Below are 27,303 nucleotides of genomic sequence, written 5' to 3' on the forward strand. Positions count from 1 at the left end.
AGGGCAGGGATTATTTTGTGTCAACAGGTAACATTAGATCTGAGCAGACCAAAATTACATGTGGAGTCCCCCAAGGCTCCATCCTGGGGCCTCTTCTGTTCAACATCTACATGCTTCCACTTGCTCAGATCATAGAAAAAAACAAAATAGATTACTATAACTATGCTGATGACACCCAGCTCTACATTTCAATGTCCCCAGGTGACCATAGCCCCATACAAGCACTGGGTAAATGCATGGAGCAAATATCTGAATGGATGTGCCATAACTTTCTTCAGTTAAACAAAGGAAAAACTGAGGTAGTTGTTTTTGGACCCAAGGAGGAACGTCTTAAAATCAGCATGCAGCTCCAGTCACTTCAGTTAAAAACCTCAGACCAGGCCAGGAATCTGGGTGTTGTCATGGATTCAGACCTGAATTTTAAAAAACACATACAAACAATTACAAAGCCAGCTTACTATCACCTCAAGAATATTTCTAGGATTAAAGGTCTGATGTCACAGCAGGACCTTGAAAAACTTGTCCATGCATTTATCTTTAGTCGAGTTGACTACTGTAACAGTATCTTCTCTGGTCTGCCTAAAAAGTCAATCAGACAATTGCAGCTGATCCAGAACGCTGCTGCTCGAGTCCTTACTAAGACCAAGAGAGCGGACCACATCACTCCAGTTCTGAGGTTTCTACACTGGCTCCCTGTCTCTCAGAGAATAGACTTTAAAATTCTCTTGCTAGCATATAAAGCACTGAATGGTTTAGGCCCAAAATACATCAAAGACCTTCTAGTCCAGTATGAACCATCAAGACCACTCAGGTCATCTGGTGCAGGTCTGCTCTGTGTTCCAAAAGTCAGAACTAAACATGGAGAATCAGCATTCAGTTTCTATGCTCCGTATATCTGGAACAAACTACCAGAAAATATCAGGTCTGCTGAGAGTCTGAGTTCTTTTAAGTCAAGGTTAAAGACTCACCTGTTCACTGCTGCCTTTGACTAAAAGGCTTTTTACTTTTTAAATTTTATATTTTACTTCGAAACTCTGCACTGCAACTCTTATTTCAATATATGTGTTTTTATATTTTTGGGTTTTATCTGTTGTTTTCCCACTTGCTGTTTTTAATCACCTTTTACATGCTTCTTTTATAATGTTTTAAATGTGTTTCCTTTCCCCCTGTTGTTGTATTTCAATGTTCTGTGTGAAGCACCTTGAATTGCCTTGTTGCTGAAACGTGCTATACAAATAAACTTGCCTTGCCTTGCCTTGCCTTAAAATTTTACAGCGCCCTGACATTGCACTGTAGTTTCTGATTCTAATAGTGATTCTGTCGGGGGGCGTATTTCTCCTTACTATGTCTCAGAAGGGGCCTTGGTAGAGCAGCAACACTGTTAACCCTTTGGGCCTGCTTTAATATTACACACACACAAAGCACTCTTCAAAATCAAGCTTGAAAAAATATTAGACAATAATATTTTTTTTTACTTTCAGTGAGTTATTTTTTGAACCAACATCAGTCCTAATCAAAAATATAAATTTTCATTAATTTTCAGGATTTAACTCTTTAAATAACAGGTTTTTGTCATGATGTCACTGTGCTTTTACATTAAAAAACAAAACAGAAAAATAATTATTTTCAGTATACATGCAAAGTACAGTTATTTTTTTTTATTATCACAGACTAGGATATGTCAGTGATTAGCAGCAACGTTCATTTTTATCCATATTATTTTTTGAGCAGCGTCAAATACTCACATTGATACTGCTCTGCACACAAAATGCACTCAGGCTTTAAAAACTATTATACATTATTATGATTTTCTTCTTTCACTGAGTTTATTTTTTCAACCAGCAACAGTCCTATTCATTAATTTTCAGAATTTAAACCTTAAAATGCCAGGTTTTTGTAATAATGCCACTATGTTTTAAGTTAAAAAAAACACAAAAAAATATTTTCTGTATAGTATATGCAGAGTAGAATTATTATTATTTTATTTATTTATCTTTTTTTTATGATGACAGCTTGGGATATGTCAATAATTAGCAGCAGCATTGATTGTAACAGTGCACCTAGAGGAAATAGCATGTATTTTTTCTATATGTTAAATATGGTAAAAAAAAAAATTAATAAATAAAAAAATAAATATGTCATCAGGTGAAAAAAAGTAAAAAACAACAAATTCCAAGTCAAAAGCCCTGAATGACACCCAGAACTAATACAATGCATGTTTTTATGCTTTGATGGCTGTGTAGGCTGTGTGGATTTATGCCATATGCATGAACATAGCCAGAATTATCAACAAATGAAAAGCGCACAGATAGATTAAACAGTCCCTAAGGGTTAAAGAGTGGAGACAAAGTGCCCAATCAGCATTTGGTAAAATAAAAGCAATTTTAAAGTTAGGCCTATGATAATATACAGTTTATCACCTTATGTATTGTAGTATTGTAACAATACCTGCAACTGCCACAATAAATTCCTCTGCTGTGGAAAAAAGGCTATAACTATAACTAGGCAGATTTTGCAACAGAATGCTGGTGTCTCGTGTAGACAGCACTTTTTAACTGGGACTGTGGACATTGCTCTATGATGGAATCCCTTCACAGTCAGTTTGGAGAGGGGAATAACACAGGGGCCATAAACTCTTAAAACATATATGGCATGTGAGAAGTGTTATTAGAGCTGAAGTTGTGGACTCCAGTTCAAAGTATGCCATGGTCCTGCCTGGAGGAGTCAGCATTGCTGCTTTTTAACTGTCATGTGCTGGCTTGGCTTGGTTTGGTCAGGTTTGGCTGGTTAGCCCAGCTCTGCAGGGATCTGCATTTCCTTTCCAACACTGCTACCTGCCTGAAGGTGTGGCTTTGTGACGGCTTGTCTCGAGTGATGATGTGTAAAAGCAGCAGGCTAAAGTGCCCTCTTGGTTTTGTGGGGTTTTTTGTGTGTTTTTCCATCACACAGCAGACAGACAGGTAAAAAAAGTTGACCTGTTGGAGGTGAGCTGTTTGCATTGGTCCAGTAAGAGCTTGTTGTCTGCAGCCCTTCATCTAGCATCTCTATGTGGCTGTTTCTGCTTTTACTCTCCTACCTGTGGTTTTAGTAGTTTGTTGAAGAAAAGCTGTTAACAAAGTTCCATTAATTTGATGATAAACACATTTCATTTCCCATAGAATCTTCAGAATAACTGCATCCAGGTATTTTGTTACATAAAAGCTTTTATCATGACGCTGCAAAATAAGGAAATGCTGTGTTAAAACAGCAACTTAACCTCTGTTTAAAACTGAAAGCAGACATGAAACAGTATGATAAAGCAGAGATCTAAAGTACCATCAGGATGCAGGAGAGAAACTAATCTCCAGACCACAGAGATTCAGTTAAAAGCGACAAAAGTACAGAGAACTGAACACACAGACTTTGAAAAAATCTTTGTATCTGCTCTCCTGCACAGACAGACATGAGTGGAGTCTCACACACTTGTTTGGGGGGAGAAGGGGGGTCTTTGAAGGTTTGAGATGTCATCGTTACCTGCTTGAGTGCAGGTGTTTTTGCTATTATACTATTATTATACTCTGGAGAAGGTCCCTCTCTGGCGTGGGTTGGCGTGGTATGGCGTGGCACGGTGCAACTAAACTGATGATGAAAATGCAAATCAGTAGGGCATAGTTTGATTCGGTGCAGCCAAAAGTACTGATGAAAACAGTACATGTCCATATATGCAGGTCTAAATATGTACTACTACCCCTTTCCTTTCCCACAGCTGGTGAAAGTTGGCAGGGGTAGACCTGGGGCTGTATTCACTAAGCTTTCTACTACAAAGAGCTGCTCCTAAGAATTTTCTCTTTAAGTTAAGACAAAGTCTTGGTAAAGATGGTAAAAGTTATTCAGTAAGCATCTCAGCCCTTATGAGAGCTCCTAAGCTGAAAAACTGTTCAGAGTAGGGAGGAGGACTTTTCTAATAAGCTTCTTTAGCAGAGGAGAAAATGTCAGGAGACAAAGAGGCAGGAGAAATATTCTCCAAACACTGGATGACAAAGAGTTAATGAAACGCTGCAGATAAGTTGGTTGGGGGAGATTGTTTGTCGTCGATCCCAATAGAGAAGTGCTCACATCTCCCACCCAATGCAATCGTGATATAATGCCAGAAATAAAGTGATCACAACACTAAGATTAATGGCACCTAGAAAACTGTTACAGTGCAAACCACTTTTTACAGTCTCATATTGTGATGGAGTTCATTTCATTTTCTCTGGGTGTCCATACCTTGCAGGCTCAGAAAAAGGCGTGTCTGTGACAACCAATCACATCTGTTCAAAGAATGTGTCATACCTCGGCAACAGGGTCAACCACACATCCTCACAAAATAAAAGTCTCTGTCTCTTCATTGCTCAGAGTTGCACTGTGAAGTTACTCCTAAACTAGGACTAAAATGTTTTGGCTAAGTTAAGAGCTCTCTGGGAGTATTCTCAGAATGTTTGTGAATACAGCCCCTGATCTTTAGCCCCAAATGTCCAAATACATGTCAACATCTGAAACTGTCAGGACACAAAACTTTGCCACGGTTTGTTAGCACAACCTGTCAGGATGATGATCTCTACCAGTGAGCAACACTGAACTGTTCACTTTGGTAGTCATTGGAACAAATGCAGAAGCCAAGGTTTCATTTCAGTGATGGCTGAATTTGCTGCTTCTCCAAAACCACTTTATAACTATAACATTATCTTTAAGCTCATTCTAAATCTGGGGAGCATTCTATGACAAGAGAAAACACAGCAACAACAACCTAAAACAATGACACTCTCTGTAAAAGTCTGCAGTGTCTACTTCCTGCTCCAAGGACTCTAATTAAGGCACTAGTTGAAGTAAAACAGCAGGTCCTCAAAGGGCTCACATTGTTTGGCAGGTACACTGTGGTCAGTGGATATTGTCTGCTGTCCTGAATATCAGTTTGCCCAGAAAATTGCTTCTCTGAACCTAACATGGAAATTCAATCATATGACGGGTAAAAGCACATGGCTGGGCTGCATTCATGTGATGAAGACACATGCCTTCATATCATATTCTTCACAATATTAAAACTGTCACCAAAGTTAATTTTGTATTTACAAAAAAAAGAATCTTTGAAGTTCAAATGAAAATTGTCTCTGTGGACTGTCTAGATTTCTGCTGTTATACCTCCCAACTAAAATATAATAATATTCTGTGACTAAGACTACCAAAATGTTGTCAGATGATTCAATTTTCTCTTCCATGAAGCATATGCAGCACAGGTCGATCTATGCCAGGCAAGTGCTACAGAAGGTGAAAGGGATACATTGAAGTGGGGCTGTATGAAATACTTATCTTTAGTCAGTGTATTACATACAGGATCTGGAGGTCAGCACACTCCCTGTTTACAACAACAGACATGACTACTACCCCAAAAAAAGCAATCAATATCAGTCTGAGCAGATGCTATATTTAGAGTGTTTTCACCACTTTACATTACCATCACACAGCCCTTTTCTTTGACGCTATATTTTCTAAACCGTATAAATTCCATATTTCTACGCAAAAGCCCAACGGCACCATGCACTGTTTTACAGAGGATTTTGATCTTTTAATCAGACCAACAAATGGAGATTCAGTCAGAGTATAACCCTGAGGAGAATTGTCACTTTATGATCTAAGCAGTTATAAAACCCCAACATGCTGCTTTTCTACAAACCACAGCTAGGTTTGCCCACACACACATCTCCAAACTGGAAAGAGGACAACAGGAACTGATTTGTAAATACAGCACATAAAAGCTAAATAAAAAAGCGTTAAGAGTTTAAGTGGTCTGGATTATGTCTGCAAAAGGGCCCACAGTGCCAGACTTTGAAAAAACACCTGATCTAGACAGTTGTTATCCAGATGTTTACATTTCATCTGACAAGGTAAAGAAATGCTTACATACGGTGAATAAAAAGTCATTAGTCCTGTTGATATACTATGAGGCCTACCCAGCTCTATGGTTCCTCCTATACCGATCAGTGAAGCTGCACTGTGGTACAGCGGCAGAGGGATGTACATCACATCATCTTCAGTGGCTCCAAACGCCCAAAACCCCGCTGCTGCCTTCAGGCTCTGGAGGTGAGTGATCACTGCAGCCTTGGGGAGCCCTGTGGAAATAAAAGACATAGTACTCCATTACATTATGTTGCAAAAGAAACTTTTGATACTTTCTGTCCATTTCAGCTGCATTGCTGTTAATAAGAGAAAAGTCAGTTGTCATCCTCTCAGTCAGTCCCGTCAAGACGCCTATGACGTTAAATCAAAGCATTTCTGTTCTGGTAGACAAATGGCATCCAGCGGAAACAATCTTTTGGTGTCGTCCTGCTAAGATTCTTGATCTTACAATGGACTCAGATTGATTTTATGAAAATAAATGCTATTTCCTTGATATGGATGAAACCTTGAGACAGTGTGACACTCACTGTGTACAACTAATTTTGATGTTTAAGTGAGACATCAACCAAAACCATAATGCAAATGTTCAAACCAAACCCAAACTCCTAAAAATAGACCCAAAATGTGACTAATGCACTTTTTGAGGTTTTTTTTTGCTTAAGGTCAGGATACTCACATTCCAAATTTCTCTTAATGACATGTGCTGGTTCACAAAGACCACAGTTACCTGCTGCTCTTCAACTTTATACTAGAACCTTCTCCTTCCTAAAATCTCTGAAAAATGGCCCTAATACTAATACCTAATACCTAATGTTTCCACTCATTTGAATCACGAATGCACTTCAGAAATTAATTACAAGCTAGTCTCACAAATATGGTAGGCCTAGGGTTAAAGTAATTTACTGGATGTCTTTGTCTGTTTGGGGTCTATCCCAGCATGCATTGGGCAAACAGGGAAATTCTGGACGGTTCACTAGACCTACACCCAGCCTTCATATCTTTGAACAATGCAACACTTGCTGTTTTTTTCATATTTTAAAAACCAAATGATTCATCAAAAATGAATAAATTACTCAATGCTACAATTTATTATAATTTATTTGAATCATAATTTTACTGTGCTGTGCAGGGTGGCTTTGAAAAATCACAAAAGAAAACTCTGAGGCACTCTCTTTTAAAATGTTAAAATACTTTTATGCTTGAGTTTTCTTTCGGATTTTTCAAATCCTAACACATCGCCACCCAAAGAGCACCTCAAACAGACTGACTTCTGAGTCCAGGAACTGCTCCTTTTCTTGCATTTATGAAATTAAACTTTATTTATTTCTATAGCATTATAGCGCTTACACACACATATCCACATCATCCATGTAATTATATATAAATATATATATATATATATATATACACATGCATACACAAAAATTTACATATACATAAATACATACATACACAAGCACATAAATGCACATATACCCATGCAAACACAGCAAAGAAGCACAGACGCCCAAACACTGGGAGCAGTACACAGGAGAGAGGCTGGAGAAACCCTCTGGGAACATGTCAACTGCTCTGCCTACCCTGTTACCAACACAACTGTGACTAACACAAGTGGCTGTATAACAGCTAGTTAGGATGTATATATGTATGTACGTATGGATGGATGGATTTATTTTTTAGTCCTAGAAGCCTACACTTAGTTCCATGACATCCCTGATGCTTAATGTTAGTAATCTATGTACTCAAATAGTCTTATGATTATAAGAGTTAGGCGTAAAAGTAAGGGTAGGGTTAAGGGATTTAACAGGGAATTTTGAGTTATCATTGCACACGACTATAATATGACATGATTTGTCCAGCAACCTAGCTCATTTAAGAGCATGTAGAAAAACAGAAAAAACAGACCTCCTTTTGGGCCACACAAGCGAGGTCAGTTAGACTTATAATTGTTATTAAAGGAATCGCTGGTATAAAATACAAACTGATACAAAGGCAACCCCTCTCAATCATCAGTTATGAACCACTGGGTAATTGGTGATGGGTGTGAATGTTTAAACTGAGTAGCAAGTGGCACTTGTATGGTACCCTTGGCCACCTGTGTATGAATGTGTGTATGAAAGTGTGTGAATGGGTGAATATGGCTCATAGTGTGAAAGTGCTTTGAGAGATCAAATGACTATTAAAACACTATACAAGTGCAAGTCCACTGACCATTCAATTATGCAATTTATATGGTTGACATCAGCTGTCGAAAAGAAATATTTCTCTCTATATAACAAGAACATCATGGCTATCAGACACAGTAACATTGCACCTCATATATTGCAAGCACCATTGATATGACATAACACTGTTTGAGGATAACATCTGTCTAAATAAAGACTTAATTTGTATTATTAGTATGAACTGTGCGTAAAGTGAGGTGAGGAAAAAAACAAAGACCCACCTGTTGTTCCAGAGGTGAAGATATAGAGAGTGGGGGCTTTTAAGGAGCTGGTGGCACGTAACACTGCTGGCACAGGCTGGTTGGAGGCAGCGTTGATCTTGTCCAACAGAGTGTGCACGTGCGTGTGATCACTGTGGCTCTTCATGGCCCATACCTGAATGTTGTCCTCCTGCAGGCTGCTGAGGATACCTTCCACACTTTCCACTAAATCTGGGAGATAGAGACAGCAAAGCTATATTTCATAAAAAGAATACTTTGAATAATGTTTAATTTCTTTAATTAGATTTAAATTTGACTTGCCCCACTAAGCCAACTGCTTCCTACAGTGCCTCCTCCTAAAGTTTGAATTGTAAGTATGCTGTTGCCAAATGTGTCATCTGAGTATGATGCAGAGACATCAGAGCAAATAGGAAGCTAATAACATAGTATGAAATGTGATATGACATTTAAAACATGTACTTTTAAAAAGGACCGTGAAACTAATAGTTTTCTAGTGACTCTGCACAGGACTACCTACAAACAAAGGGTTTTGTAGGGAGTCCTTGTAGAGAGTGGTTTTGATGGACATTTCAGTGTATGTTCATGAGTTTTCCATAATGGTGACGTTAGTTTTGTATAAGCAACACGGGTTGCTACGTTTTACTTTCATTATCCAGTCATGCTGACATTAAAATGTCATAACATGTGCCGCATCTTATGTGCCATGAAAATATTGGATAAAATTTACTGTCCAGCAAAAGTGAATCTTACCATATTAACAGTTGTTGGTCAATTTACAATCAGAGAGTGAGAATATGAGAGCTGAGTCATTCTGGCCTCTCAGCAAAGTACTGTACCTTGAAAGAAACCTTCTACAGCAGGTACATTAGCAAACTATACAAGTCTGTAGGGGATTATTGATGAGACAGAACGCCTATCAGAACCTGAATTCATCTTTATATATGTAGACATTTAACTGAAATGTAGTTTGGTTAGTTCCCAAACTTTTCAATGCCAAGAACCCTTAAAGAGATGGAATAGAAACCTTTTGGTGTGGAACTATGGAACCCTATGCTATGTCCATCTAAGAGGAGGTAACCTTTCCCTGGCAGTAGCCGGAGGTAAGTAAGAAGGGAGAGAGTATTTAGTCTGTGACCTGATGATGAAAATGAAGATGATGAAATGAATGAAACCTAGTTTGTGCTTCACTATGTGCCAGACATGTTCAGTGGGAGACAGGTTTGGAATGCGGGCAGGCCAGTCTTCTACCTGCACTGTTTAACTGCCAGACCATGCTTCTGTAACAGGTGTAGAATGTGACTCTGCATTTCCTTACTAGAATAAGCAGAAACAGTCCTGAAAAAAATGTTGTCATTTGAAGAGGATGAAATCAGCCGCCATATAAAAGGGACGCTAAATGATTGTGATTGACATGTTATACCTTTGTTATTGTTGAGAAAGTGTATGTTATATGTCACACTAGCGGCCGACGCTGTTGTGTTATGTCTCTTTTGATCACAGGATGCTGTGATGCAGTGAATACATACTGGAGCACAGTGATGCCGCCGTCGTTTGGTTCTGTGTAAAAATGCAGGGGCGGTATAAAGGGGGGACTTTATTAAGGTTGTATAGCTCCATCTCTGAGTAAAAGCAGCTACAGAGAGAGTCTGAAAGTGATGATGGATAGACTAAGAGCAGACCATCACACACCATGTGGCCGACTGGGGTCATTTTTCTTGGCCAGCATTTGCATACAGCTGCCAATCACTGGTAAAAATTTCATGTTTCTATGACATACCAGTTTAAGGGAATTATCATCCAATAATCCCACGCTACTTTATGGTGATATCATAGTGTGTCTTTTGTTATTGTGTTTGAGAGACCAAGGCTACAGAAATAACATATTGTGTGTTTAACCAAAAAAAAAAAATTTTTACTCTTTAACTCTAAAAACAGATTTTGCTCAATAATCCTCAATGATAACACCTTGCATTTGTTTAGATTCCTCTTCAAATATACACATAAGCATGTCATCTGTTTTCTGCTGAAATACATAACAGCCTCCTCACATAGCCTACCTAAACCTAGTGAAGTCAACTTTTGTTTATGGCATGTCTACCCTTATCTAACTGCTGCAGCAATTCCATGAATCCCCCTCCTGTTTGACTGGGGTTGTGGTGAGGACAGTGTCCCTGACCAGCATCATGCTTGTCTGGTTGAGCAATGATGTGTTATCCTGTCACATGGCTGCAGCATGGTGAATCCTATTAACAGCAGAAACAGGATTCCTACAGTGAAACACAGCCTGAGGCAGAATATGATTCAACACAATTTCATATTACTATTCCATTAAAATATACAGCAAATATTACAAAACAATTCATGACAGAGCAGGGTGTAAGCAGCGTTTCTGGATGTAAGCTAGTTAAGGAGTTTTCAGAGTTACTTCCACACTCAGCAGTTACTCAGCTCTGACTGGAGCTCCACACACTTCACAGCTGAGCCTGAGATCAACAACAGTGACCTGACCGAACATTTGGACATCAGGGTTCACCAGTGGAAACTAGAACAAAATCAAGGATTGAACTTTGTCTTGATCTGCATGTTATTTAATGAGCCTATCAAATGTTTAGCATTTAAAACATACACTATTATTGTAAAGTTGTGCACTCTGAAAGTGACAGCAACATTTCTCTATATTTAGCTATATAACATCATTTAAAAAAGATGTAAATTTTTCACATTTAGATATAACATTTAACATTTATACATTTCACATTTACATTTAACATTTTGATTTAACAATAAACAATTATATTTGACAATTAACATTTACATATAACATTTAACATTTAGATTAAATAAGTTCACAAATATTGCTAAGTGACTGAAAAATTCACATCACTTTTAAATTATGTTTTAGAGCTAAATGTGGAGAAATGTTGCTGTTATTTCCATAGTGCACAACTTTGTGTGTGTGTGTGTGTGTGTGTGTGTGTGTGTGTGTGTGTGTGTGTGTAAAATTTTGAGAGTTTTATGGGTGTGTTTTTTGAGATTTTTCTGCCTTGAGTAGTTGATTATAATTACTTACTTTTACTTAAATACTATTTTCAATGCAGGACTTTATCTGTATCAGTGTATGTTCACAGTGAGGTGTTTGTACTTGGACTTAAGCAATGAAATCCTTTCTGCAGCACTGAAGAAAGCCTTAGTGATATAAGGGCTGAGTGTCAGCTTTACCTGGACCCACGATGAGAGTTTTGGCCCCGCAGCAGGTGATGCAGTGGAGCAGCGACTTGGACTTGATGTTGGTGTTGAGAAAAGCCACGGAGCAGCCGACCTTCGCCAAGCCGAACCAAACGCACAGGAAGTCGGGCTCGTTGTTCATGAGCAGGGCAACGCAGTCTCCTGTCTCCAACTTCACTCTGTCCAGAAAAACATTGGCGAGTCTGTTGCTGCGGTTCTCGATGTCCCGGTAGCTGTGTACGTTTCCATCGTAGATGACGAACGGCTTGTCAGGTATGCGCTGCGCCTGCTGGATGAACCGGTCCAGGACCGTGCACACGCGGGAGGTAAGCCTGAACAGCTCCAGCCTCACGCCGTACCTGATCACCTTCAGCAGGAACAGCAGGTCCCTCCAGAAGTACGGGAAGCAGAGTTTCTGCACAACATGAGCGGAGAAAACAGCCGCGGCCACAGTCGAGAGCCAGCCAAGAGACAGAGTCATGTCTGCGGCGGGGAGACACTGAGGACACGGCGGAGACAGCAGGAGACACTCTGGATGGATGGGCACGTAGCTCACTCCTCTCAATGTTGCTCACTCACTGTCAGCGTGATGTAAGACAAGTACTCAACACACAACGACAACATCACACCGGAACGGGACAGTGCTGCCTTCAAAATAAAAGACTGATTGTTTAGCTTTTATAGGGTGAATACCGGCCTGTAAAGTCAGACAGTAAAGCCTCGTCATTTTTATTTTGACGTGTATACATTTCTATTAGCCAACGAAAAATCAATCGACATTAAGCTCATTATTAGTAAGGATTTTTTTTTAATTGACCAAACCGAACATATACATAACACACACATATACGAAAGTAACATAATTTTCCAAAAGCTTGACACGTTGTTACATTCCTGCAGTCAGCATGTTAGTGGCATCCTGACTTGTGTTGTGTGATCAAACCTCACGTGTAAGTGTCCTTTCATTATGACCATAACAAGGCACATCTGTGTAGTGATGATGCTGTTTAATCATGTGGGTGGATTCTCTTGGAAAAGGAGAACTGCTTACCAACAAATTTTAACAGACATATATCGATTGAGTGCATAAAAAAGTCTTACTTCTTTAACTTAATCCCGTGCAAAAACGAAGCAATAACAAATGTTACGTTTAATTTTTTGAGACGTGTTTAAAAAACATGTTTTTGGTGATTTGATACATCTGACATTATTGATTAAGATAAAGTAAAAATTCTTACATAAAGATCCATCATTTTCTTTTAGATGCCTGATTAAATCCTCCATCCTTTTCATCAGCTGTGAACTGGTCATTACCCCAGATAGCAGCAAATTGAAACAATAAAGGCATATCACCTACATGGTTGTGTGCATCATGTCCAACGGCTACATTTTTAAAAGGAATGTTTTTTTTAATGTTTCTTAAATGTTTTAATATCACAAGTATATAACTACAAATTAATAGTTTAGCTAGAAGGGACTTTTGCTCGATGCTTACCCACTGTTGAACAGAAATGATGCTGCTGAAGCCAAAAGGGCAGCCAAATAATACCATCACCCCCCTTAAATACTTCTGAATTGACCAGAGAGAAGAAGTAGAAAACTTTCATCTACCAGAATGCACTGCGCTGCGCTCGACCAATAAACACAGTGACACCTTATGTCACTGGTGTGTGACATAATTCAAACTACTCATTTTTTTCCCACTAAAAATTTAAGCACCTGAGGGATGTGTGAACCCTGGTTAGAATGATGTACAAACAAAAGGAAAACCCTGAGTACAAGAAAACTTTTAATCATTCAACTATGATGATTACAGCCATAGCATGCATAGTAACAGAGACACAAAACATACTTCAAATATCAAAGTTTATGAATACAATCAACATTTCTCAATTAGTGGTGCAATGCTGAGTCCAGGTCAGTGACAAGAAACATGTCTGCTGCAGCTCCTGTGACAACATCTGTCACATTACACTCATGACACGTTTTTATTTGTCCAAAATCACAAGGAGTCGCTAAAGCCAATTTCAAATCTTACACACACAGACACACACATGCACGCAAGCACGCATACTCACACACACAGACACACAGACACACACGGGTAACTCAACAACTACCAATAAACCTTAACTGTCCTTTCACCTGATGGATACAATCAATCTCCATATTTATTTTTTTGGAGATACTAGATGAATGCCATTAAACAGAGGTTTTCATCTTGTGTAATTGGTTGTCCACACAAGGTCTAAACTGATGATTATTCCATGAACTCTTACCTGCTTAACTTTTAGTGTGCTTGTCTTTTCAGTGCTTATTTGATCAGCTTTCTTTTAGAATAATACAGTAGGTTTTCAGCAAATAAACATCATCTAATCATCCACAACACATGGTTCTTCTCGCAGCTAAAATATAGCATCAATAATATAATAAGATGAAATATAAAATAAAACTGAATGAAAATCTATTTCAAAAATGACATAGCCCATGACTTATTTTCTTTAAAGACACAGTCGGTCACTTGTTGCATGTTTTTTTTAAAGATGAAAAAGGGATGTGAACTACACATACTAATTTTGTTCAACAAACATGTTATTTTGCTTTTCCAGGTGAAAATACATCTACCCAAAGTACTTTTGCATTTTTATGAGAAATAAAACCATTTTTAGGGAAATACACTACAAAAGATAGAAAAATAGTTCTAGTATTACAGTTGGCAGCAGAGTGGCTGGGCTCAGAGGAGCAGGAGGCTGGCTGGTGTCATGGCATCACATGATGGAGCAGCCTCTCTTTGCAGCGACAGGGTGCCCCTGCACACAAACATTCATCCAGGGTTCAACAGACAACCATTCCAAATACACTGCTACAAACGCTTAAAAAAATCCAAACACATCAGAGTCAGTGTGCGAGTGTCTGTGCCATACCAGTTTTATCGGATGAAATATTTCTAAAGAAGCATGCAAAAATACAACCTAAGTGGGCAAAGGCCTTCTGAGTCAGGTTAGACAGACATCAGCGTCCTCTTTGTGCAGCAAGCACAACACTAGTTTGAGTACTAGTTGATCTTTTCTTGACTGTGTGACACAGACAGGCATTTCTTTTTCAGAAAATGTCTTCATAGAGTGTAAGTGATCATAGAAACATACTTGCATTTGGTAGTTGAATAGTGAGCTGAGAGAGAGGCTGCCAGTCTCACCTGTTGGTGGAAGAGATCTTCCTCAGTGGCCTCCACCCCATTATCATCTTCATCACCCTGCTCTTCTACTGCTGTCTTGTATGTTGTGGTTCTCTTTGCCACCTCCTGGGACGCGCAGGCAGGCACGCGCGCGCACACACACACACACACACACACACACACACACACACACACACACACACACACACGACTGAAATTAAATTACAGACCCTTTACTGCTGCTTGGAACTTAACTTGGAACTCCACATTCTACTCAGCTCATCTTTGAGTCCAAGTGAATGTTTGTGAAGAAATTCCCTCGAGGCATTCTTGACATATTACGTTCACCAGAATGGGCCGGACATACGTACAAGCAGACAACCCAAAAACATAATGCCTTTGACCTCGGCCATCGCTGACGTGCAGGCATAAAAAAGAATAGGTTGGAGTGTTTAGAGCAGAACAGCTTTAGTGCTGCTGGAGTGCTCAGGAATGACACTCCACTTTATTTTCTACAAGTGAGGAAAGACAATATTCACAGTTTGTATAAATAGGCTGAAATTCCGAAACCTTTTTTAAGCACTTAGATCATCACTAAAGCATATGTCATACAAGACAGCCATAAAAAACATAATATGGAATGATCAGAGTTAATATATTGACTTGTTGATTGATTCACAATGTAAACTCATGCACTGAGTGGCATGCAAGACAATATTCCACCTTAGAAGTTGCTGTTAGCTGTTGGCAGTAGCCTTTGAACAGCACAGTGAATTTAAATATTTTGTATAAGTATCAGAGAGTGGAGAATCTGTCCACAGGACCACTTTAAGCCACACACTCTAGCACAAACACACACAGCAGCATCAAAACTCCACCATTCAGAATATAAGCAGGGGGTTCTTTGCTTTCCATCCCTGACACATAGCTCTCTGATTAATACTTGTTCTCAATTACCACTTTGGCTCCTAACGATTATGAGTAAGTTAAAACCATTGTTGTTTCGTAATGATGCTCTCATTTTGTCTTGTGTAATAAATCCAACACACCCTTTCCTGCGGTGCACTCAGTGTTAACAACTTGCCAACTTTCTTGATAGACTCAGTGATTTTTTTAGAACTTCTTTCCATATAATTTCTAAAAAAAACACACAGTTGCCACTGTGCTCTCTGCAGGTGCAGTGTACTGCACTCTAATTTGGTTACTAGGCAGAACTCTCAGGATGGATGCTTAAATCTAATTTATGGCTGCATCACCCAAATGTGTCAATCAGGGTTACAGACCAAACTGAGTGGAAGCCAAGTCTTTCTCCTCAAATTGCATCTACTGTACATTGTAGTTTTCCGGTTCTGAACTGATGGGTCATGGTCCAGGACTGGGTCATGGGTAAATGGTTTCATTTCTTTGTGTTCTAAGCCAACGTGGTGTTTACACTGTGTGAAAAAAAAAGATTATGTGGTAATTTATTTAATGTGTGGTCATAAAACTAATGACAAAGCGAGTCAAGACAAGTTAGGAACCACTACTGTAAAGAATACCAAATAAAACACATGGTTGAAGTGCTTGAGCTCTGCTCTAACATGCCGTCATACATGTTAGTCAGTCTGTTGTACCTGCTCTGTATGTATCAGCACAAGCTGCACATCAGGATTCATCAACAGGTCAGAGTGTGACAATGGAGAATTACATAACAGTACTGACATATGTGACTTAGTTTTATTTTTCTTATTGACAGTTTGCCAGTTTTTAAGCGCAATAAAAAGAATTACATTCACCTACAGCTAAATTATATTTCAAGTTCATGAAAATACTGTCAGAGATGTTTGTTAATGTTCAATAAATGCATGCTTCCAAATCAATGAGTAATTGTGTGATATAATTGCAATCTCAACACTGACCTAAATAATCGGGACAATGATTTTTGCCATTATCAAGCAGCCCTACACTGCAGTTTTTTGCCAGAAAAATAAAGAGAATTGCCAGGAATTCTGGCAATGAGCAACAAAACAGATGTGTGGATGGATGTGCAGGTAACACTGGCCTAAAAAGTGGTGATAGCTAATCAGTGCAAATCAGTGTGTGATGCCTGAACAGACACAATACTGGGGGCAGGAGACAGAGCACAGGGATGGAGATGGTGCCTTTGTGTGTGTGTGTGTGTGTGTGTGTGTGTGTGTGTGTGTGAGAGAGAGAGAGAGAGAGAGAGAGAGAGAGAGAGAGAGAGAGAGAGAGAGAGAGAGAGAGAGAGAGAGAGAGAGAGAGAGAGAGAGAGAGAGAAAGATCTTACCTCTCCCTGAGGGTTGATCAGCACCACATGGACATCCTCTCCTGAGCCCCAGGATGTCTGGTTCTTCCACACAAGGTCTGTGGGAGGTTTGGAGCTCACACCAGCATCAGATGCCCAAACCTGCACAGAGTAAACACCACCACATGGGGGCCAAAGAGCCCCAAAGTCACCCTCATATTCAAAGGAACCAACTTAGTCTCTCTGTAACGATTCCAATAACTCACGCCAGTCACGAGTTTCCCACACATTCATGTACACTGCTCAAAAACACTTAGGAGAACACTTAAATCACACATCAGAGCTTGATAAATAAATTATTCAAGTTGAAAATCTTTACTGATATACACTGTATAATTTGTTGACAACAAAAGTCAGCAACAATAACAGTCAGTCAGAAATCAAAATCACACCGAAAATCAAAGTGAAACACTAAAGTCACAGGCTAATACAAATAGCATTGATTTTAACAACAAAAAAGGTTTCTTTGAAAAAATACAAACTCTTGTAAGTAAAAAAAAGCCTACAAATATCAAAACTTGCATTGCAACCACCTATTAGAAAGGCTGTCATGAAATCAGGCATTAAAGGCTGCAACAGTAGAAAAAAAGCAGCTCGCCAAATCCTGCAGGAACTGGCTAACTGTAAAACAAACATGTAGACTATTCTTACCACTCAGCTGGGGAAAAAAATGTAAATTCTGACATCTCTTTTTTTACGTTAGCATTTTTTTTTTTTTTTTTTAAAGGACCTTGGCATGATTTTAGATGGGGACACTGGCTTCATTTTAAAATCAGATCAGCAGAAAATTTCATTAAAGACAAACTCTTACCGTGACTTTCTGGCCAACCTTGAGGATGTATTTTGGTGTGAACTTGTAAGTGGCTGTATCATTTCCATCTGTCTTTATCATCTCATAGCCAACCATCGCCTGGTCCTGATACAGACACAACAAAGAAAAATCTTTCAGATGCTAAGGTTAGACCAGATCTTCAAACAGATGATTTTCAGCTGAATCTCAAGCTGAGCCATTTAGTAACCAGAAGCATGTAACCTCGAACAGCCCAACAGCTCACCTCATCCCCATTGTTGTGGAGGGAGATGAACTTGCCGTCTGTGTCGATCTCATCAATGCTGATATGTCCCGTGGCTGAGGCAGAGTGAGCGATGGACACCGAACTGCTAGCTTCCTGTTCCTCCACATCAACACGTTTTCTCTTTCCCTGAGTGGTGCGCACGCTGCGGCTGCTGGACGAGGCTCGAGACACCGTGACACGACTTGAAGGACTGGGAGACAGCTTTAGTCTGTGGGAGGCAAACATAAGTATCCAGGTCGGCAAAAAAGCTCAGCGTGTTCCAGAAACGCAATAGAAAATGAGCTGATGCCATCACTATGACAAACTTGCTGGGTCCTCACCTTTCTTCTTCTCCCTCTAAAAGTTTGCGGTAGGCGTTGATCTCCATGTCCAGAGCCAGTTTCACATCCAGCAGCTGTTCATACTCGTCCAGCTGTTGCTGCATCTTGGCCTGGATCTCAGCCACCTCCAAGTCTTTGTCTGCCAGCAGCTTACGGCTTCTGTCTTTCTCCTGAGCCAACTCCGTCTCCAGCTCCACTATACGATTACGCCAGCCACGAGTCTGAGGGATAGACAAGGTCAGAGTCTGAGGTTGCAGTGATGCCCATGTTTCACAAAGAAAGCCAGCACTTCATCATATGTCACTTAAATAGAAATTTGATAGATGCTTAAATTAAATCAACTTACTTACGTAAGCCTTTTGCTCATCTATAGAGGTTAGGCTTTTGACAATTGTCCTCCACCTCCCACAGTAAATTGAAAAATAAAATAAACCAAACATGAAGCGCGGCTGAATAACGCACTGTGGGAGATGTATTTGTTGACTGAAGTTATTCTTTAACTTTTCAATTCGGGTAAATTCACTATCACAGAAATTGAAGCAAATATGAACAGGAAGTTGTATCCAGACAACAGGTGTTTAAGATATCAGACTTAGAATTTGGATTTTACAGGGTTTTATTAAATGTGACAGCTTAGGACACATTCTAAAAAAAAAATAAAGGTAATAAGTAAAATGAAATGTCAACCTCCTTCTGCATTGTTGCCAGCTGGGTGGTGAGGCTCTCGATCCTCGAGGTGGACTCTCTGAGCTCCTCTCGGGCCATGTTGGCTGATGCTCCGTTCATCTCAGACATCCGACGCAGGTCCTCCAGCTGGAGACAAACACACACACAGATGGTTCAGGAGTCAGCAACATCAACAGCTTCCTGCTAATCACACTCTGAAAGAGGAACTCAGCTGGGTCTGTCACTTCCTGACATGCAGGAAGTTAGTAATGTGCTGTTTTGGTGTGTTGACTTTCTACAAGTGTTACATACAGTTTCACCTGACAGCAAGATCAAAATAAAGATGCTTACATGCATATTGTGTAAAGGATGATTTAAGCTAGTCTGCCAGCAAACTACAGGTCAACTGATGGGGGACGTTATAAGCACGCTTAACCTCTCCTGCCATCTTAGCACCTCTCATAGTTCTACCTCATTCCAGACATTTCAGACCTCAAGATAGCTTTAAGGACATTAACAGCTACTGAAACTCATATGCTTGGATCGACTAATTGACTTTTTCTGTGATTTATTAGTTCAGCTTTGCTGTGGCCCTATGATCTTTTTTGCTTTTAAATTTGCACTGCTTATTTGTTTGATTTATCCTTTTAATTGGCAGCCCAGTGCAGTACAGAGGACAGCAGGCGGTGGTCTTATTGTTAATTTGATGCATATATTAAGGAACATAGGCAGCCACTTTTGAAGACTGTAAAGATCCTGCTCTTCACGCTGCCTCTCTGCATGTCGGCTCTGCCCTGTTCCTCGTTCCTGGATCTTGGATTATGGTGTTTAGGTGGAGGGTGATTTTAGACTCTAGATCTGGACTCTCTGACAATCATTGTTTTTAATAAATTGCATCTCTGCACAGACTGAAATCTACATGCTGTTTTGAACAGAGCACTCACCTAAAAATACTAAACAGGGGTATGACCATGCTGCAGCCATAATAATTTTTTTTGTTTTCCCTGCTGTACCAATAATACTGCACTTTGACTCCTGAACAAAGGTACACGCAGAACCATAAATTTACTGAACTGTTTCACCTGTAACATATTTTTTATATGTTGCTTTGAGTCAAACATCCCTCCTCATGCTTCTTTTTTAGTCAACTCTTTGACATGAACGGGATTAATGTGTAAATGGGAAATATGTACCCAGACAGTCTGTGTGTGTGTCTGTGTGTGTGTGTGTGTGTGTGTGTGTGTGTTCATACTTTGGCGCTGTAGGTGCTCTCCATGTTGTCCTTGTAGATCTTGATCTGCTCTTCATTCTGAGCCCTCATGTCAGCCAGGGCCTGAGTCAGTTTATATTCATACTCCTCCTTCCGCCCAGAGTCCACCTCCACCAGTCGGGTCTCGTACCGCTGCCGGGCCTCCTTCACTTCCTGTAGCACAGCACACAGTCAGCAAGGATCAAAGATATCTAATTGTTGTACAGCCAGTAGTAACCACATAACCAACAGAGAAACAACAAACTTCAAAATTCATACAAAAACAACACAATGAAGTCGCAGTCGGTGAGGACAGGTGAGCTGTTCAGTCTGTTGGTCCTGCATGTTGGCACATTGTATCTGCAGCCAGAAAAAAGGAAACTCAACTCCTTGGACAGGAGATGGCCAAGGTCAGCCAGGACTGTCTGGGCCTTTTCCAAAGGCCTAAACTTGTGCAGATGAGGAAGGTCATTCATGGTCATGCCTGCAACTTTGCTTTAACGATACCCTGCGATCTGTTCCTACTTTTGAGGCTATGTAATTTGTAAATCTTAAATTTATAGATTTATAAATCTTTGTCTGATTCTGATTCTGAGAATGTGAGGCCTGATTCATGAAAAAACTCATGAATCACAGTCATCAAACAATGAATAAAACACTGAAATGGAAAGAAAACAATTCCTCAATTTAATTTAAAAAATAATGAAGACATCCAATCAGTTGCACTTTTTGTCATTAGCTGCAGCCCTACTTAAAGGTAGGGAAACTCAAGCTTAGCATGGTTTGCTGTGGCTCCTTGATTGTAGACTAGTCTGAGACTACTAGTAAATTCCACGTGCAGAGCAAAACCACTAATGAATGGATTTTAAGTAATGACACTATTAACCCACCACTTAATATACCGGCAGTCAATATACTATTGGCAACACCAGTGTTACCAGTTACAACAATTCTGAGGTTACCTTATTACTTTTACAGAAGAACAATTCTGAATGCAGGAGTTTAACCTGTAGTGGAGTATTTTAGGAGTGGTATTAAGAGCACTTTTACTGTGGAAAGGATCTGCATACTGCCTTTGTGTTCAGCACCTGCAGCACATGTTGCAGCTCACTATACAAGCATTGCTGTCAATCTCTCCTCACCCCCTTATCTGAAAAACATTGTTCCTCTGTAAATTTACTTTTTTAACTGAACTTCCATCCCACTGATCTACTTGAGCAATGTGCCTTGCAAACTTGCAGACTGTCTTTGCAGTAAGCACAAGATCTTCCTCTGTTGTACCAAACTAGTGCCACTGATGAAGTGCTGAACTGTACGCTGGACGGCGCGTAACCGTAGCGATGGTAGAAAGCGAGGGTCAATCAAAGAAGGGCGAATGATAGTCATACATTGCATCCCACAACACAGCGTGTAGAGTCGCTGCAAAACGAAACATGGTCTATCATAGTATGTGTTCAGTGGCGAGAATTTGAAGCTTATTTCAGCAGCCTGGCCTTATTTACCTCATGCACCTTGTGACTGTCCTCACCTCTGTAATTGGCAGATTTTACAAAAGCAATGAAAACCAACACCATTTAATTTCAATACAAACAGACGCATATCCTCCACTGTAAACTGGACTGGGACGCTCTGTTTTTATTGTGGAATATTTATACCATGACAATAATTGATTCGGATGATGAGCCATCAAAAAATGATTACTGAATTTATGATTTTAGATGTAGTTATCTATTTAATTTTTTTTAATGAACACAATTCTAGTGTGCTCTGCATTTAAATAAAAAGCATGTTTTTACAGAAAATATTTATGAAAATATTTATGAACTCTAGATTTGAGCATTAAATGTTTGTACGGTTGGTTAAAGCACAGATTTGCTGAGAGGTCAGCCTGCATCTCAATGCAATGCTGCAGAGATCTTGGGAGAGCTTTTTGCTTCAACCCATCATGAGGTGTTTCTCACATGGCAGCTTGTTTACTTGCATTCAGAGGTAAGTGGCCTTTTTCCAAAGAGTGGAGGTACTAATCTACCAACATGCATGCACCCAGCTGATTCTAATTAGCACAGCCAGGAGTACTAATTAGTGAAGTCACCTGGTTTACTTCCTTTACTTTGAGAGTGTTCAATGCCCTATTCCTGTCATTCCACTTTCTTGCACACAACTTTTCTTATGGTATGGAATGTTACAATTTCTCTTTCTGGGTGGTTTATTTGAGTTGATACCAATGTCTGGTCCAAGTTCCAGAAGTTTCAGAATAGCTATACTGGAAATACCTTTAATGGAAAAAATGTTGACACTTTGAATAGTGTAAATGTCACAGCCTTAGTGCCAGAAACCAGTCTACAGTGACTCAAGAAACTGTCAGATTCTGACCTCCTCTTGCATGCTTTTACGGAAGATCATTTCCTCTGTCAGACTCTGGCATCGGTTTTCCAAGTCAATGCGCAGGAGCATCTCATCTGCAAGCTGCTTCTTGGTCTGGGCGAGACCTGTATCCAGCTGACAATACAAAAACAACAGGTAGTGTTTTGAGAATAAGTCGAGACCACTGAAAAAGGGTTACCAGGTTTACCATTTCAAGACAAGCTTTCAAGAGAAAAAATGGCCACACCAATAAGAAGGTCAGAGGCAATCACAAACAACATTTTGTTGAGTGCAATATTGGGAGAAAAGAGCAAAATTTGTCAAATAAGCAGTTTGTCTCTCTGTATTACCCCTTAAATGGTCAAAGAAATATTTTTCTAGCATCATAATATACATGTCAGATCTGTGCTGTAACCTCCTGCAGCTGTTCTCGCAGCTCAGCCAGTGTGGCCTCCAGGCCTCTATTCTCAGACAGCGCTGTGGCCAGCATGGCCTCTTTAGAGTTCAGCTGGGCCTCCAAATCTTGCAGCCTGGCCTGGGCTCCTGTTGCCTCAGAGTCCCTCTTGTTGTAGCTAGAAGGAGGACGACAAGGCATGGTAAGTGCATGTGGATGGCAAAGTGTGAATATACTGACTAAGTTGGCAATGCAGCTGCAGCCATGGCAGAAGTACCAAGAGAGAAGAACAAACACCAAATGATGCAAACCTACCACATGAGAAGGCATTATCAGTTACCCTCTGGTAGCAGTCTCAAGGCCTGCTGTACATTAATTAACTGTTAAGAGCCAACTGTTTGATGTAGGCTGAGATTTAGTGAGACAACAGTCATGCTGCTACTCACTAGGCAGGTTTCCATTAACCCTCAAATTGCGCAAAATGATTTTGTGAATACAAAATACGCCTAATAGAAACACGTCAATTTTGAAAAAACTCCTGTTTATAGCGAAATACTTTTTATGCTTGCATGAGGTGGTATTTCAGGCAATTTGAAAAAGGACACTGTAAAATCCAAAAGTCAAAAGTAACTGAAAAGGAAAGATGTAAACATTTCAGAATCTCATAACACGGTTTTATCTAACAAAATATTCTGACATTGAATATGCTGGAGTTTAGACTTTCAAAAACAACTTTCTTCACTGCAGTCACAGTGCAGCTTGCTGCACTCCTAGGAGACACACACCTGCACTGACAAACAGCACCATAAACTATATTCATTGAAGAAAGCTGATTCCATTTAGAAAAAAAGTCACACAGATAAATCACTTCTCCTTGGAAAATTTCTGCAAATGATAAAGTTCAAGTTCTAAAATAGTTTTATTTAAGTTGAATATTATTATTAGTTCATTCCTAAACCTTTCTTATTGATTGAGCTCTTCATCTGACAATGCAACATCCCTCTTGTTTTGTATAATTATCATATTGTTCCTACGGAAGCCCTAAGCGGACGTGTTTTTTTTTTTTTTTAACAAGCTGTTTTCTCAATATAACCAGATATTATCTCGTTATAACAAGATATTATCTCGTTATCTCGAGAAAACGGAGTTTGTTTTCCTGAGATATTGTCTCGTTATCTCGAGAAAACGAACGTTGTTTTCCAGAGATATTAAGTCGTTATCTCGAGAAAACGAACTTTGTTTTTTTTTTTTGTTTGTTTGTTTTTAACTTTATTGAATGAACGTCAGAAGAAGAAGTGGCGGGTGGATGATGTGACAGCAGGTGCCGTGCGGTGTTCAGCGCGGACAAATGCGCAAGGTAAGATGATTATTACAGGAACACATCACCCAAATTCATCAGTAATCATAACTAGATTATTATACTGTTGCTCCGGTGCTTTTTGGTACGTGCAGGGGCGAGAACCTGCACGCATTTGTCCGCGCTGAACACCGCACGGCACCTGCTGTCACATCATCCACCCGCCACTTCTTCTTCTGACGTTCATTCAATAAAGTTAAAAAAAAAGAACAAAAAAAAAAACCAAAGTTCGTTTTCTCGAGATAATGAGATAATATCTCGGGAAAACAAACTCCGTTTTCTCGAGATAACAAGATAATATCTCAGGAAAACAAACTCCGTTTTCTCGAGATAACAAGATAATATCTTGTTATAACAAGATAATATCTCGTTATATCGAGAAAACGGCTTGTAAAAAAAATTTTAATACTACTACTAAAAAGAGTACATTTAATATAATAAAATTACTTTTGATACCAAAGTACATTAAATATCAGACACTTTAAAACTTTTACTAAAGTAATGTTCTAACAGACTTTAACTTCAACCACAGCCATTTTCTGTTGAGATATCTGTACTTTCACGGCTGTTTTATAGCTGCTCTGTGTGTGTGTGTGTGTGTGTGTGCGCGCGTGCGTGCGCGTGTGCTGAGTTTGAATGACGTTTTGAACAGAAAACGTAACGCTAACCCCCTGCCAGAACGGACTTACGTGCGTAATGTTGCAAAAGTGGCTCGAAAATCAAATTCAGTGTGTAAGGCTAGCCTTTAGATAATGATTCACAAAGCATGTCTGCAGTGTGACCATACAGCATGGTTACCGTGTTAAAAGGCTTACTTCTGTAAGAGCTGCTCATGCTCGGATTTGATCTTTCCAAGCTCGATCTGCAGCCAGGCCCGCTCCTTGGAGGACTCATCCAAACACCGTCTGGCGTCCGCTAGCTCGGTCTCATACAGGGCTTTGAGTCCACTCAGCTCCCTGCTCCGCAGCTCCTCCTTCTCGCTGATTTGCAGGTGAAGGACGTCGTTTTCTGACTCCAAACTGCGGACTTTGTCAATGTAGACGGCCAGGCGGTCGTTGAGGTCACGGAGCTGCTGTTTCTCCTGCAGTCTGGTGATCCTGGACGGGCTGAGCGGAGTGCCGCTGCCGCACGTGCTTCTCTGGCCGGTTGGAGTTGCAGCCGCCGCCATTGCACAAGAGTGTCCCAATAACCCGTACGAAACCGGTACGCAAACCAAAGCAAGATGCGGACTGTGCAAACTTAATGATCTCGATCCAAGCGCTCAACAGCCACCACTGTCTAAAACTATCCTTGAAAACAGTCTCTGTTTTCTTCTTCTCACAATGTAAGAGGGGTTTGACTTCCTAATATGGCGGCTCATTGGATATTTTACGTTGTGTACCAGTAACCAATGGCGTAGCTCGACGCAATGCGTTGTTTCAATTTTAACTTTCGGATTCGCTTGTAAGTGTCACAGACGTATACCGGCACTGTCCCGAGCAGGCGTGTTCGCTTTGTATCATCCTCTCTGGGCTTACCCACCCCTTTTGCTGAATCGGAGCGTCCCGGTGTGAAGAACAGGCGCTGTGTGGCGCCTCTTATAACGGCCAAGCCTGAAAACACCCCTGTGTATTTCTCGTGCTGTGGCTACTGTACTATCAACGGCAAGACTCAAGTGTCCGAGAAGGGAAAAGATATTTGTAACCTTTCTTAAGAGAATAAATTGCAAAAATAATAAAAGTTACGACCCATCTATATGGTTAGTTAATGTGCGAAAACGAATGAGTTGTTATGTACTGGACTGCACACAGTGACATTCATATCCTACAGGCAGAACTTTTCTTTGTTTAAGGCAACAAGATGGAAAAGAGCTTCTTTAAAAACAAACAAAAAAAAAAAACCCTGAGTCAAATAGCTTGGTTTCTTCCAAAAAACTTGAAAAGAAGGCAATGAGCAATTTAAACAAGGGCAATTAGCAAGACACGAGTAAAAAAAAGTGAAAGAAATGACCTGAAAATTCGTGAAAACAAACAAACAAAAACAAGAAAGTAAAAAAGAAAAAAAAACAACTAGAAAATGATCTGGAAAAAGTGCTTGAAAATTAGAATTCCATTACATTATAAATATAGGTTTTCCCTATCTTTTTTTTTTTTTTTTGCTTTTTTTCTTAGACATTTTATTCATTTTTATATTCCTTAAATCCATGTAGCATTTAATCCTCTCTGGCTTTATCCTCAGTATACTTATATATTTGGTTTATATGCCGTATGAATGCCATTTCCTATGCAGAAGATTGTTAGGTTTGAAGTCATAGCAATTTAACAGCTAATAATCTGGCATTTTAAGATGTTTGTTTATGTGTTTTTATAACATCTTAATGCATTTACTATTTTCATGTTTTAGGGGTAGACTATTCTGTGTGTTTTCACACATCCACATTGCATATCGCTGCTCTCATTTCCTGTCAGTGCAGCCTTTCCCTTTTTAAACACAGTTCTTTTATATGATATCATAATGACAATAGAAAGTTTAAACAGCATGCCAAACCATTACAACCAACACTGGGAAAGGCGTCGAGGTGTATGTTCAGTCACACCACACTTCTTGCCTTTGCTTATAACGACATGAAGCCTGGTCCACACTGTGATGAACATTTGGCTGCACTGGCTGTCTGGTCCAGATGCAATAAAAAAAACACTCTGCTTACATGATCAATTTCATTTTAGAAATTCTGACTTTCTTTGTTTTAGAAAATATATGTTTTTTTTATATTTTATAAAAATAGGTGTAATTTGTCTGGAAACACATATTAACCCATACTCCTTTTTTCC

General features: G+C 39.7%; 2 protein-coding genes across 2 annotated transcripts in view; both read right to left on the reverse strand.

Moving 5' to 3' along the window:
• Nucleotides 1–12,234, reverse strand: part of slc27a6 (solute carrier family 27 member 6) — a 55,268-nt gene extending 43,034 nt beyond the window's left edge. The window contains exons 1-3 of the mRNA XM_042508828.2: nucleotides 11,582–12,234; nucleotides 8,363–8,572; nucleotides 5,970–6,128 (exon numbers count right to left, since the gene is read on the reverse strand). Of these exons, the coding sequence (XP_042364762.1) occupies nucleotides 5,970–6,128; nucleotides 8,363–8,572; nucleotides 11,582–12,068 (856 nt within the window). The 5' untranslated portion in view covers nucleotides 12,069–12,234. The remainder of the gene's footprint in view (nucleotides 1–5,969; nucleotides 6,129–8,362; nucleotides 8,573–11,581) is intronic.
• Nucleotides 12,235–13,358: 1,124 nt separating this feature from the next.
• On the reverse strand, nucleotides 13,359–25,887 carry lmnb1 (lamin B1). The gene is made up of 11 exons (XM_042509404.2): nucleotides 25,309–25,887; nucleotides 23,158–23,314; nucleotides 22,752–22,877; nucleotides 20,382–20,552; nucleotides 19,151–19,276; nucleotides 18,464–18,684; nucleotides 18,123–18,351; nucleotides 17,879–17,983; nucleotides 17,050–17,169; nucleotides 14,784–14,888; nucleotides 13,359–14,397 (listed from the first exon to the last, which is right to left on the reverse strand). The coding sequence occupies exons 1-11, from the start codon at nucleotides 25,659–25,661 to the stop codon at nucleotides 14,356–14,358; spliced, it is 1,755 nt and encodes a 584-aa protein (XP_042365338.2). The 5' UTR covers nucleotides 25,662–25,887; the 3' UTR covers nucleotides 13,359–14,355.
• Nucleotides 25,888–27,303: the final 1,416 nt, after the last annotated feature.

Source organism: Plectropomus leopardus, chromosome 20 (genome assembly GCF_026936395.1).
Source record: "Plectropomus leopardus strain MGB_pleo_1.0 chromosome 20, ASM2693639v1, whole genome shotgun sequence".
NCBI classification, from domain to species: Eukaryota; Metazoa; Chordata; class Actinopteri; order Perciformes; family Serranidae; genus Plectropomus; species Plectropomus leopardus.

What these genes read in the sequence shown, in the direction of transcription:
- lmnb1 (XM_042509404.2), bottom strand. Translation starts at nt 25,661, where the DNA reads ATGGCGGCGGCTGCAACTCCAACCGGCCAGAGAAGCACGTGCGGCAGC. An exon ending in AGGTTGGCCAGAAAGTCACG is followed by an intron (nt 17,170 to 17,878) that starts GTAAGAGTTTGT and finishes TACTCTGTGCAG; the next exon opens with GTTTGGGCATCTGATGCTGG. An exon ending in AAGATCTCTTCCACCAACAG is followed by an intron (nt 14,398 to 14,783) that starts GTGAGACTGGCA and finishes GTTTGTGTGCAG; the next exon opens with GGGCACCCTGTCGCTGCAAA.